This window comes from Saimiri boliviensis, chromosome 2 (assembly GCF_048565385.1).
Source record: "Saimiri boliviensis isolate mSaiBol1 chromosome 2, mSaiBol1.pri, whole genome shotgun sequence".
Taxonomy (NCBI): Eukaryota; Metazoa; Chordata; class Mammalia; order Primates; family Cebidae; genus Saimiri; species Saimiri boliviensis.
In genome coordinates, this window is record NC_133450.1 from 132,263,503 (window position 1) to 132,277,344 (window position 13,842).

The 13,842-nt window shown below is 56.0% G+C and overlaps 1 protein-coding gene across 6 annotated transcripts in view; it reads left to right on the forward strand.

Moving 5' to 3' along the window:
• Positions 1-13,842, forward strand: part of PACS2 (phosphofurin acidic cluster sorting protein 2) — an 83,767-nt gene that overhangs the window by 34,178 nt on the left and 35,747 nt on the right. For all 6 annotated transcript variants that reach the window (XM_074394390.1, XM_074394393.1, XM_074394391.1 and 3 more), the window contains exons 2-4: positions 4,204-4,291; positions 7,804-7,893; positions 11,128-11,253. In XM_074394390.1, coding sequence (XP_074250491.1) covers positions 4,204-4,291; positions 7,804-7,893; positions 11,128-11,253 — 304 coding nt within the window. The remainder of the gene's footprint in view (positions 1-4,203; positions 4,292-7,803; positions 7,894-11,127; positions 11,254-13,842) is intronic.

Consider the following 13,842-nt stretch of genomic DNA (forward strand, 5'->3'; position numbering starts at 1 on the left):
CTTTCCAGTGACTCTGCCGTGTGGCGCTTTGCACGTTCAGAGTGGGTGGAAGTCCCAGTTGCTCTGCTCCTCTCCAGCACTTGGTATTTGCTTTTTTCATCTTTCATATTTTTTAAGCCATTCTAATATGTGTAGTTGGTATCTCGTTTGGTTTTAATTTGCATTTCTCTAATACCTAATAATTTTGAGCATCTTTTCATGTGCTTATATGCTATCAGTGTATCTTCTTTGGTGAAACGTCTGTTCAAATATTTTGCTCCCTTTTTTTTTTTTTTTTTTTTTGAGATGGAGGCTCGCTCTGTCACCCAGGCTGGAGCACAATGGCGCGATCTCAGCGCACTGCAACCTCCACCTCCCTGGTTCAAGCAGCTCCCTGCCTCAGCCTCCCGAGTAGCTGGGATTACAGGTGCACACCACCATGCCCGGCTAATTTTCTCACTTTTTACTGGGTTGTTTTCATATTGTTGAGTTCTAAGAGTTCATATATTTAAATGTTCTAATAAAATCTTTGTCAAATACATGATCTGCGGCTCGGTGTGGTGGCTAACGCCTGTAACCACAGCACTTTGGGAGGCTGAGGTGAGTGGATCACTTGAGGCCAGGAGTTTGAGACCAGCTTGGCCAACATGTAGCTGGGACTACAGGTGCATGCCGCCGTACTTGGCTGCTTTTTATATTTTCTGTGGAGACAGGGTCTCCCTATGTACCCACGCTGCTCTCAGACTCCTGGGCTAAAGTGATCCACCCACCTCAGCTACCCAAAGTGCTGGATTACAGGCGTGAGTCACCCTGCCCTGCCTCTACTTTTAATATATGGTTGAATTTTCCTGGAAGTTTTTTTTTTTGAAGATTTTATTCATTTATTTATTGAAACAAAGTCTTACTCTGTTGCCAGGCTGGAGTGCAGTAGGAAATTTTGGCTCACTACAACCTCTGCCTCCCCAGTTCAAGTGATTCTCTTGCCTAAGCCTCTCAAGTAGCTGGAATTACAGGCAGGTACCACCATGCCCAGCTAATTTTGTATTTTTGGTAGAGACAGGGTTTTACCATGTTGGCCAGGCTGGTCTCAAAGTCCCAACTTCAAGTGATCCACCACCTCAGCCTCCCAATGTGCCCAACCCAGAAAATTTTTAACTATTAATTCAATGTATTTAATAAGTATAGGACTATACCAGCTATCTGTAATCATCATGGTGAGTTTTAGTAGTTTGTGGCTTTCGAGGAAAATGAAAATTGGTACCTTTTATTTAAGTAGTCAAATTTTTGTGCATGAAGTTGTTTATAGTATTTCTCAGTAGTCTGTGAGGTCTGTATTTCTTTCCTTCTTTTATTTCTGATAATGGCAACTTTTGTCTACTTTTTTCTTTGTTTGGGTAGAGGTTTTATGAATTTTATTGATCTTCCCAAAAGAACTCTCATTTGGTTTTATTTTATTTATTGTTTATCTCTTTTCAGTGTAGTTGTTCCTCTCTGTTGTTATAATTTCTTTCCTTTTGCTTACATGGGTTTAATATGCTCTTCTAGTTTCTTAAGATGAAACCTTAGGGCCAGGCGCAGTGGCCCAGAAATCCTAGCACTTTGAGAGGCCGAGGTGGGCAGATCACCTGAGGTCCGGAGTTCGAGACCAGCCTCGCCAACGTGGTGAAACCCCATCTCTACCAAAAACGTAAAGAAGTACAGTGGTGCGAACCTGTAATCCCAGCTGCTTGGGAGGCTGAGGCAGGACAGTCGCTTGATCCTGGGAGGTGGAGGTTGCGGTGAGCCGAGGTCTCGCTGCTGCACTACAGCCTGGGTGACAGAGCGAGACTCCGTCTCAAGAAAGATGGAATCTTAGATTGTGTATTTGAATCTCTTTTATTTTCTGACATAAGCACTCAATGCTGTACATAATCATTCCAGCCCTGCTTAGCTGCACCCAGCAGATTTGATGTGCTGTGTCTTCATTTCCATGACATTCAGCATGTTCTCTGATTTCCTTTGAGACATCCTTCGATCCATAGGTTATTGAGGAACATGTTTTTTAGTTCTCCAAGCAGTTGTGGATTTTCCAGCCGTCTTCCGTGATAGATTGCTCGTCTGACTCCATTTTGGTCAGAGAACATACTGTATGATGTCAGTTCTTTTGTGTTTGTGAAGGATTTATGGTGTGACCCAGCATATGGTCTGTCTTGGTTCGTGTCACCTCTCTCTCAGTCTCTCTCCTGCCTTGTTTCCTCTTGCATTTTGTTCCGTAAGAGAGGGGCTATGGAATCGGTGCAGCCCCGGGGGATTGGGCGGAGCCAGGGCCAGGGTCCCCGACGGAGGAGTGCCCCTCAGGGCATGGCCTTCGGTGCTCCTGCCAAGTCCTAGCAGGCTCTGACTTGATACCTGACTTGTTTTGTGATAAACTGAGGGTGAGAATGACTTGAAAGCTCCCTGGTAGCCTCAGAGTGCACCTTGTGCTGCAGACGCTGGCGGGTGACCGAGAACGGGCAGACTGCAGCTGGGAGAACGGCCTCGGGGCCTCTAATGGAGGCGTCTGTATTAGACAGGCTTTTCATGCTCACTGTTTAAGCTCCATGCCTATTTGCCTAAAAACCTGGACTTAAAAACATCTAACTTGGAACTCAGAAAAATAAAGCATCTGACCTGGGCAGGCCCATCTTCCAGGTCTGGAAGGCAGACTCATTTCTGGTTAGTCCGGTGCTGCTTCATGAGCTGCATCGATCCCGTCTTGTTGGGAACAGGCCACCCTGTGCATGACTTGGTCCCATGCACACTCACACAGCCCAGCTGGTGGCTTTGGCGGCTGTCAGGCGCTGCTCAAGTCTGCAGCTCTGTCTTCGGAGAGCACCCCAGGGCCCCGCCCACATGGTTTCTGTACCCCTGTCCACACAGCTCCCCACCCCACCCCATTACCTGTGTGGCTCCCCTACCCCGTCCATGTGACTCCCCCGTCCACACGGCTCCCCCTCTGCCCACCGTCTGCTGTCCTCCATGTACTTCCCACCCGCTACCCTGATGTCAAGTCAGGCACATTCCACCCAGGGAACTCTCGTGTCTGTCCTTGGCTTCTCTGAGCTCAGTGAAATGTAAACGATGTCACCATCACCACTGCAGCAGCCGGGATGGGCGTGGGGTCTCCATGGCCTCCATTTTACGCATGGGCTGACAGGTGCTGAGGAAGCCCTGTGACGTCCTGGGGCCACCCAGGCAGTCATCCCCGAGCCGTCTCCATCAGGTGCAGGGATGTGTGGGGAAGGATCTAGGAACCTGTGGTGGCTTAGTGCATGGCTGGCGGCCATTCTGCTGTTTTACATTCATACTTTGAGGGTCAAGCACCAGCCCAGGAGGTGGGTGCTGCAAGTCCAGACTTCCCCAAGGGAAAGTATCCCCAGCACAGACACAGCCACTCAGAGCTCGCTGGTCTTGGAGCCCGAAGCTGGGCGGGGCAGGCAGTGCCATCCCTCTCTGGATGGTGGTGCCTTCACCCTTCTGCTGTCCTGAGCAAGAAGAAAAATGAGCCAAGCTTCAAAGAGAGCTGTGCCAGAGTTTCTGGAACGCTTGCCAGCACAGCTGTTGCCCACACACTTTCAGACATGGGCAGGCGGTGTGGGTGTCTTCACGGGATGGAGTTGGGGCCCTGGCGTGTGTACGGCCAGTCCCCCCGGAGAGATGCTCGTTCACTCGGGGCAGCACTGGGCAGAGTGGAAGGGCCTGCACCTGAGCCACTCCCCAGGGACAGAGCCCTGGACACTGTGGGTGTGTCATTCAGACCGTCCCTGGTGTCTCCAGGACTCCTGTGGCCTCAGGACAAAATGACGGAGGTGAAACGAGCAGAAAGAAGGTTGGGGGAAAGCATGTGGCAGCCACGGGCAGGGGGCCTGGGGTGGGCAGGATTGGGAGGCTGGGCTGGATGGGGCCGTGAGGAGGGGAGGCCTGTGCTCTTGCAGCTGGGAGCTGGCTCAGGACTCTCAGATCTTCTGTGGCCTGTCACCCTGCCTGCCTGTTACATGCCCACTCAGTCAGTTCCAGGCCAGGAGGCTCGTCCTCAGGGCCTTCAGGAGATGGGGCCACTGGCCTGGCAGCCACAGGATGCTGAGGGGAGGGCGCTCACCACAGGCAGGGACCACCGGGCTCCTGGGGTGACGCTGTGCTGGAATGCACAGGCCACGTTGTGATGAGAGGCGGAGCCCTGAGGCTGAGCTGTGCCTTGCTTTGCAGGTTGTGCAGCCTGACTCTGAAGAAGCTGGTCGTCTTCAAGGAGCTGGAGAAGGAGCTGATCTCTGTGGTGATCGCTGTCAAGATACAGGTGAGGGCCCTGGTGCCCTGGCCGTGACTGGGCACCCTCGACTTTCCACATGCCAGTGCGCCAGTGTAAGGCCTTGCGCCACAACAGTGGGTAGCCTGTGCCATCTCCGGGAGCTGAGGGGGTGGCGGGAATGATGGGCCTGTGGCGCTCCTGGGAGCGGTCCTGTCCTGGCCTTCTGGGATGCGGAGGTCAAGTGCACGGGACCTTCCTGGGGCAGAGGTGCCCTCGGGCCACCTCACTAATGGGGCCCTGAGTGCCTGGAGCCGGGGCTCCCCTGCTGCACTCAGCGCCCACTTCCTGTCCACTTTCCATGGACGGAGGGCATTGGTGGGAGAGAGGAGCCGACGCTCCGGGAGGTGAGGACCCAGCCAGGACTCCCAGCCCCTGGTACCAGGGCCTCTCTTCTGACCCTAATGGGGCCTGTGACCTCTCGAAGGCTTTGAACACGTGACTGTTCCAGAGGGGCTGTGCCGGTGCCTTCCACACACCTGGCCCAGGCCCCGCCCCCTCCATGGGGTAGAGCTGCCACAACCCTTGTGACACTGGCTTCTCCCAGTGGCCCAACCAGGAGATGTCCCCGCCAGCTGTCAGGGCGGTGAGGGTCCAGGTGTGTGGTCTGTGTGGGGCCACCTGCAGCGGCCTCTCCTTGGCCGGCACCAGTCATGGGTAGTTCTCACCTGTGTCCTCAGGTTACAGGAGTGCCCTTCTGTGTGGCTGTCCAGCATGACAGGGTGGGTCTCAGTGGCTGTCGTACTCCTGACCCCACCCCATCAGCCCCTTGAGGACCGGGCCCTGCTCATGGAGCCCACGTCCGAGGCCCTGCATAGGTCCCTGGAGCTGGCTGGATTCCTGACACCACTGTGGCTCTGACACGGGGTCTCCGGGGCCCCCGGACCTGTGGAGCAGCACCTGAGCCCCGGCCAGTGTGGCTGAGGTCACCGGCTAGCAGTGGGTCTGGAGTGCGAGAAGCCTGGAGGCATGTCGTCCTTCCCAGGCAGCTCCCACTGTGTGAAACCTATTGCGTCTTAAATAAACGTATGGAGAAACCCTTTTCCTCGCTGAAGATGCTCGTGGGTTAGCAGCAGTCTGTATGTGTGGCACATGCTGGTGGCTAGGTTCCCGGGTGGTGGGGCCTTCCAGGAGCGTGTGGCTGGTGGCATGATGAAAGCGTCTTCCCACCCGCCTGCCTGTGCCCAGGGTGCCGAGGAGCTGCTGCAGTCTGGCTGGGGGTCATCCTTGTGGCACGAGGAACTGTCTGTGGGCTGTTGCCACCAGGCTGTGAGGTTGTGTCTGGGCCTCTTGGCTTGCAGAGGGGTGGCAGGGCGGTCAGGGTTCTCACTGGGTCTTCACAGCAATGCAGAAAGGCATGAAGGCAAGAGCCGACCCCTCACTGGCTTCTGAGTCTGGTGCTGTTGACCTCTAACCCCTGGCATAGGACCCCCACCTCACAGCGACCCTGTTCCTTGGCCCTCTTTCTCCCTCTGCCTGTCTCTGGTCCTGCCCTAGGCTGCGTCCTGACTGAGAGCTTGACCCAGGGCCCTCAGAGCCCCACCTCTCCAGCCCCTCTGTATCCCGTAGGCTTGCTGCCCATGCCCACCCTGCCCATCCCAGCTCAGCACCCATGTGGCCCTTGGCCTCCCTGGCTCAGCCCCAGCTCCTCACCTCTTTTCTCTTGGGCTGTCCTCTCTTCCCAGGTTCCCTGTGGGGAAGCAGCCAGCCCAGCCCCCGTAGCCCCACCGGCCCCTGTAGCCCCACATGCCCTTGGCCTTCTGTGGCATGCACCTTTGCCTCCCCGGCTTGTGGCACACACTGGTCTTTTCCTGTCATAGCTGGGCCCCTGGAGGTCCTCTGGGGGATGCTGAGAGGGGCTTGACACAGAACATGTTTGCAGGGAAACGTCTCTGAAGGGTCAAGGGGATGAGCAGGGAGAGCCCAGAACACAACACAGGGGCACCCAGGGAGAGGGGAGGGACAGGAGGGCTGGCTGAGGAGAGCACCCGAGGTCCCAGCTCAAGGGCGGGACCAGAGCCCACCACGGGTGCCTCCTGGAGTCCGAGTGTGGCAAGCAGGCCACGCACGCCTGTCCTGAGGCCCTGCTGCCCCACCCAAGCCTGGGCTGGCCGACCGCTGGGAGCTCGTGCCTGCAGCCCCACAGGGTCTGCTTGTTCCTTGGAGCACGCAGTCCCAGGGCTGCTCCTTGTTGGGATGGCCTCTTTTAAAACAGCACTATGATACGCACATTCAATCCATTAGGAATCTACTTGGGTATAAAGTTTGTGGTTGGGGTCCTGTTGTCTTTCATGAAAATGGCCCATTACCCATTTAGCACAGGTGCGCAGGTGCCTCCTGCTGGCCTGAAGCTCACTGGGTATGACAGCACGTTTTCAGGTGGCCATGCATTGCCTGCGTCTGCATCAAGGCTCCTCCTCCTCGCCCCTTTAAGTGTTGTCTCTGTATATTTTATTCTCTGAGAGGACCAGTCAGCCCTGCTCATTGTTCTTTTTAGAAAATGCCTTAGGCAGGTTGCAGTGGCTCCAGCCTGTGATCCCGGCACTTTGGGAGGCTGAGGAGGGCGGATCGCTTGAGTTGGAGACCAGCCTGGACAACATAACTAATCCCTGTCTGTGTGTATTTAACAAAATGCATAGCACTTTGGGAGGCCAAGGTGGGCGGGTCACCTGAGGTCAGGAGTTCATGACAGGCCTGACCAACATGGAGAACCCATCTCTACTAAAAATACGAATAAATTAGCCGGGCATAGTGGCGCATGCCTGTAATTCCAGCTATTCGGGAGGCTGAGGCAGAAGATTTGCTTGAACCCTGGAGGTGAAGATTGTGGTGAGCTGAGATCATGCCACTGCACTCTAGTCCGGGCAACAAGAGCAAAACTCCATCTGAAAAAAAAAAAAAATACAAAAATTATTGTATTTTTTTGTGGTGGTACGTGCCTGTACTCCCAGATACTAGGGAGACTGAGGCTGGCCATTGCCTGAGCCTGGGAGGTCAAGGCTGCAGTGAGCTGAGATTGTGCCGCTGCCCTACAGCCTGGGTGACAGAAAGAGACCCTGTCTCAAATAATATAATAATGGGTTAAGCCAAGCATGGAGGCACCTGCCTATAGGCTGAGCTACTTAAGAGGCTGGGGCAAGAGGATTGCTTGAGCCCAGGAGCTCAAGTCCAGCCTGAGCAACACAGCGAGACCTGTCCCTCCAAGCCAAAACCGGAAGAGGCTTGGTGCCTCCCAGATTTGTTCTTCCAGACGCACCAGCGCGGTCAGGTGCTGCTGCATCTGGACATGGAACCTGTTTTGTGATCCGTTAACCTCAGCAGGCACCACTCCTGGCTTCTCTCTCAGGTCCTGGGGCAGATTCCTAGAAGTGGAACCTGTGGGCCAAGGGGTCTCAAAGTTTGTAAGGTTCTTGGGATGAAGTGGGGCACCTCTGAGGATTATCCCCACAGTTTCCCTCTGAGGTGAAGTCCTTTCAACTAGAACAGGTCTTGCTTCATCACAGGGTTCCAAACGGATCCTGCGGTCCCATGAGATTGTGCTGCCCCCCAGTGGACAAGTGGAGACAGACCTGGCCCTAACCTTCTCCCTGCAGGTGAGTCTTTTCCCAGTGGTGACCACGCCCTCTTCAGTGGCCCCCAGGGAGATGAGCACCCCCCATCACTGTCCCCTGGGGCGATAGGCACCCCTCATCCGTGGCCCCTTGGGTGATGGGTAACCCCATCAACGTCCCCTGGGGCAACGGGAACCTCTCATCAGTGTCCCCTAGGATGATGGGGACCCCTCATCACTGTCCCCTGGGGTGATGGGTACCCGTCATCAGTATCCCCTGGGGTGATGGGTACCCCCCATCAATGTCCCCTGGGGGTGACAGGTATCACCCATCACTGTTCCCTGGGGTGACAGGGATCTTTATCAGTGTCCCCTGGGGTGATGGGCACCCCTCAACACTGTCCCCTGGGGTGATGGGCACCCCTCAACACTGTCCCTTGGAGTGATGGGTACCCCCTTATCACTGTCTCCTGGGGGTGATGGGCACCCCCTTATCACTGTCCCCTGGGGTGACAGGGACCCCCCATCAGTATCCCCCAGGGTGAGAGCACTTGTCTCGTCATTGCCACCTGTGTCCTGTGTTACTGCAGACTTCTGTTGATTATGGTTTATTCTTAAATGATTAGAAAATTTACTTTGGTTTATTAGGTTGAGTTTTTCATTCCCCGTCTATGATGAAGAAAACGTAGGCCAAGCACAGTGGCTCATACCTGTAATCCCAGCACTTTGGGAGACCGAGGCGGGTGGATCACCTGAGGTCAGGAGTTTAAGACCAGCCTGGCCAACGTGGTGAAACTCTGTCTCTACTAAAGTTACAAAAATTAGCCAGGTGTAGTGGCAGGCACCTGTAATCCCACCTACTTGGGAGGCTGAGACAGGAGAATCACTTGAACCCGGGAGGTGGAGGTTGCAGTGAGCTGTGATCGCGCCACTGCGCTCCAGCCTGGGCGACAGAGTGAGATTCCGTCTCAGAAAAAAAAAAAGAGAGAGAGAGAGAATGTAATAATGAGGGCAAAAAAACCGCTTACCAAGTCAAGACTATTTTGCTCTTCTATTTAGAAAGACGGGAAGACACATGCAGCCTCAGTATAGTAAGTTCAGAGCCTCGAGTCTCTGGCTGCACCCTGCAGCTCACATGGCCTGTCCATGCAGTGCCGCCCGCTCTGGGCGCCTCCGAGGCCTGCCCTGGAGTGGAGCAGAGAGACCTCCCCTGGGCTGTCCAGGTGTTGGCTGGAGGGCCCACCCAGATGCCCACACGCCCTGCCTTTGTTTTATCTCTGCTTTATTGTGATGAGGTTGGTGTTGTGTAGATTTTGCAGGGTATTTTATCTGGCTTCATACACTTGCTTAAAGATTAATAGCTCTGCATGTCCGCTCATTCCAAATTCATTAGAAGGCCTCTTCTCAGTGTAAGTGTGTGAGCCGGGCTGGGCTCCATGAGGTCTGTGAGGACCTGCTGGGCTTGGCCTGGGTTCTGAGGCTCCCAGCTGGTTACACAGGAACTGGGGTGTCCTGGCGGACGTCACCAGAACAGCTTCTGGATTTTGGAGTGAGTTTTTCTGTCTTGAGGAGTCAGGTTTATGGAAGGATAGTACACAGTGCTCTGTGGTTTTTTTTTTTTTGTTTTTTTTTTTTTTGAGATGGAGTTTCGCTCTTGTTACCCAGGCTGGAGTACAGTGGTGTGATCTCAGCTCACCGCCACCTCCACCTCCTGGGTTCAGGCAATTCTCCTGTCTCAGCCTCCTGAGTAGCTGGGATTACAGGCATTCGCCACCATGCCTAGCTAATGTTTTGTATTTTCAGTAGAGACGGGGTTTCACCATGTTGACCAGGATGGTCTCTATCTCTTGACCTTGTGATCCACCCACCTTGGCTTCCCAAAGTGCTGGGATTACAGGCTTGAGCCACCGGGCCCGGCCTTTCTCTTGAGACAGAGTCTCACTTTGTTGCCCAGGCTGGAGTGCAATGGTGCGATCTTGGCTCATTGTAACCTCCACCTCTCGGATTCAAGCAATTCTCCTGCCTCAGCTTCCTGAGCAGCTGGGATTACAGGTACCCGCCACCATGCCCAGCTAATTTTTGCAGAGATAGAGTTTCACCATGTTGGCCAGGCTGGTCTTGAACTCCTGACCTAAGGTGATCTACCCGCCTCAGCATCCCAAATACAGGAGGGAGCCACCATGCCCAGCAGCCAGGGCTCCTTTTTTTTTTTTTTTTTTTTTTTTTGGTGAGACAGAGTCTTGCTCTGTTGCTTAGGCTGGAGTGCAGTGGCACAATATTGGCAATTTTCGCTCACTGCAACCTTCGCCTCCTGGGTTCAAGAGATTCTTCTGCCTCAGCCTCCCGAGTAGCTGGGACTACAAGCACTCACCACCACGCCCAGCTAATTTTTGTATTTTTAATAGAGAGGGGGTTTCACCATATTGGCCAGGCTGGTCTTGAACTCCTGACCTCGTGATCCACCTTCCTAGGCCTCCCAAAGTGCTGGGATTACAGGTGTGAGCCACCACGCCCAGCCCCAGGGCTCCTTTTTGAAGTGGGTGGTTCAGTGGGTTTTCACAGGTGCACGGGCATGTCAGTGCTACCACAGTCACGGTGGTGAATAGCGCATCTTCCCCTAAGTATTTAAACTGATTTTTATTTGTGAACATCGCTCCATGCCCACTACTGGAACCCTGCTGGACAAGGGCCCTTTGGTGAGATGTGCAGGAGAGGTGGGTGCACTGCGGGCCTTGGAGGGGGAGCCCTGCCCGCCCTGTGTGCCCCGTGCCCTTCTCAGGAGAGTGTCCTATCAGAGGGGGAGCCCTGCCCGCCCTGTGTGTCCCATGCCCCTTGAGGGAGAGCATCCTATTGGAGGGGGAGCCCTGCCCGCCCTATGTGCCCCGTGCCCCCTGAGGCAGAGCGTCCTAGGTCCTGCCTCGCTGATCTCCTGAGGTGGGTGAGCTGCCGCCACTGTACTGTTCCTGAGTGTCCACAGGTGCGCCCGGCCATCCCAGACACCACAGCACGTAGTGCTTGTCTGCCCGCTGAGGCTGTTTGTGTGGAGCGAGGCCCTTGGGGCCTGAGTTCTAGCGACTGGCTCACTCTTGGTTGTGTTCGGTAGAGGAAGGGCCCTGGGGACCGGCATGCCCTGGAATGACCTCAGGGGCTGTCTGTGGGTGCCATCCTGACTGCGGGCAGCAGGTTGACCTGGCTGCAGGGTGGCTGGGCTGTCAGAGGGCATGGTGCTGCCTGGGCCAGGTGCACCCTCAGCCACAGCTCGCACTTGTGCCTGCAGTATCCTCACTTCCTGAAGAGAGAAGGCAACAAGCTTCAGATCATGCTGCAGCGCAGAAAGCGCTACAAGAACAGAACCATACTGGGCTACAAGACGCTGGCCGCAGGCTCCATCAGCATGGCCGAGGTGAGTGCTCCGGCCGGCGTGGCCCGCGTTGGGCGCCAGAGCATCCGCACGGTGGGGTTTTCTCTCCGGGGTCCAGATGTCCGGGGATCCGATGAGAATGATTGTAGGGTCCAGCCCCACAGGGTCCTGTGAGCCCCTCTCTACTGGTGCGGAGACGAGAAACTGTGGACCCATGATACCGAGATAGAGAAAGAGAAGTCTGGCCCCAGGGGTCGACTGCCAAGCAGTACACACAGAGGCCAGCAGTGGCCTGAGCGCCTGGACGCCCTGACTTACTGAGTGCAACGCAGGGGACAGGGCAGGTAGGGCGAGGTATTAGGGGTCAGTGACAGCGTCAAGTAAATCACTTGTCTTAGAGAGAGAGGCCCAGGACTTTCAAGTCGTCAAGGTGAGGAGAAGCCTAATGTGTCAGCACTTTTTCCATACTTGTCAAGAAAGAACAAAGACATTGAGATGCACGTTACGCCCACTGAGTCTGTCTTCTGAGAAAAAGAGGAAACGGGTAAGAAGCAGAACATGACAGTGGACATGGAACGTGACCGCGGAAGCACAGCACCACATAGAGACAGTTAAGCCCCCAGATGTCTGCCGACCTCCCTGACAGCCGCCAGGCCCACCACAAGAGCTGGGGGAGTGTCGTTTTCTCCTAAGTCCTCGGAGGAAGGAGACATCTCGGACGTCTCCTTCCCTAGCTGGCTAATCAGCGGGCACTTTCCCAATGCTGGCACTGCTGCACAGCCAAGGCGCCCTCCAGCAGCCCTTAGGCAGGCATGACAGAGGGCTGAGAGCATCTTGCCTTAGGGTCACTTCTTTCTCAATGGCACCTTAGGTTCACACTTCGCAGCCCGAAAATCGTTAGCAGAATTAAAAGGTTATACTGCATATATATGTCTAGGTATCTCTTATCTGTGATTGCTTATGAATAACTGTGTGATTATCTAACTCTTTTCTATTTCATTATTTATGTGGGAACAGGCTGAGGCTTCAGACCCTCGCCTGGTGCTTGTGGGGTCTCATCCATGCACAGTGAGGGGCCTGGCAGCTGGGCTCCGTCATGGTGCTTCCTCTCTGACCCTCCCTCCCACCCAGCATGGCTCCCCATGTGCCTGCAGCACCTCGAGCTCCCCCCGCACCAGCCCGCCCTGCCCTTCAATGGAGGCTGGTTTCGTCGGGCTGCTCTGGAGCCCTTCCCAGGAAGTGTCGCTGCCATCCCCGCCCCGCTGCTGCCTCCCATGATGGTCCGTGTCCGCGTCCTGCTCAGCACGTGCTCTGGCCTGGGACTCGCTGAGCAGGAGCAGGACAGGCCTGAGCTCTGGGCAGGGGCTGCTGCAGATACCCGAGCAGGGCGGGAGCAGCACCCAGAGGTCACCGGGGGTGGCTTGAGGGTGAAGTTCCCTGGAGGGGAAAGAAGGGGAAGCACCTCAAAAGGAAAAGAAACAGCCCAGCAGCAGCCCCCCTGTCCCAGAGGACCCAGCACTCCGAGGAAGCCGTGTGGGCATGGGGGCACAGGAGAAGACACTCTAGGCGGAGGCCTTGGACTTTCTCACGAAGCCTTGGGGGCTGCAAGATTGGCTCTGGGAGAATGGGCAGTCCAGGGCCCCGACTGTTTCTCTCGCTTCGGAACTTTCCCTGGTGTGGGGTTGTGCTCGGGTAGGGGTTGCGGGCATGAGTGGTGCTTGGGGCATGTGAGGCCATGTCGCTGCCTGCCTGGGGCCGGGGAAGGTCAGCCAGGGCAACCCCTCATGGGGAGCTGGAGCTGCCAGAGCCCCCCAGCCCCTCTTTGTCCTGCTGAGTCCCCTCGTTCCTGGGGTGCAGGGCCAGGACATTGGAGGTGCCCACCTGTAGCAGGTTCCCTGACACCCCTCTGGAGCCTTCGGGCCTCCTGTCTCCCTGGTCCAGCCCTAGGTCCCCCGGATCCTCACACACCCCCACCTACCCACCCAGGACAAGTGCCAAGCACTGCTCTGGGCTCAGCCCCTCCCCGCTGCCCAGGGAGATGGGAGCATGGACGGTACAGAAAGCAGCAGTGTGGTCCCGAGGCCTCGCCTCTCCGTGCCACCACAGGGCCTCACAAGCCTTGCAGTTTTCCAGGTTTCTTCGGCATACTGTGGGCAGCACGGGTGGACCAGGCCTCCAGGCCGCATTTCCCAGGGCCCCAGGACTCCTCTGGTGGCCTGGAGCTGCCTGTCATCCCAGCCTCCCTCCTGCAGGCCGAGGACAGGTGAACAGGTGGCTCAGCAATGGGGCCATGAGAGCCACCTGGGAGCCACCACAGGCTTCCTGTGGAGCAGAGGGGTCTGGGCACTGTCAGGGGCATGGGCTCATTTCCCATCAGCGGTGCAGGCAATGTCCTGCTGATTCTGCCAGTCCCTGTGAGCTCCTGCCCCACCCCCCCACTCCGCCCACACCTCTCCTCCAGGCTCCTGGGCTGCCAGCCCTGCCTGCACCTCAGCACGCAGCCGCTCCTCCCGCCCGTCAGCGCTGGTGTTTGGCACCCTTGCCCTGGACACTGGCCTCTGCTCCCAGGCCTCTCCCTTGCCTGCCCTCCCAGCCGTGGGCTCTCCCCTGCTGATCCCAGGGAGAAGTTGG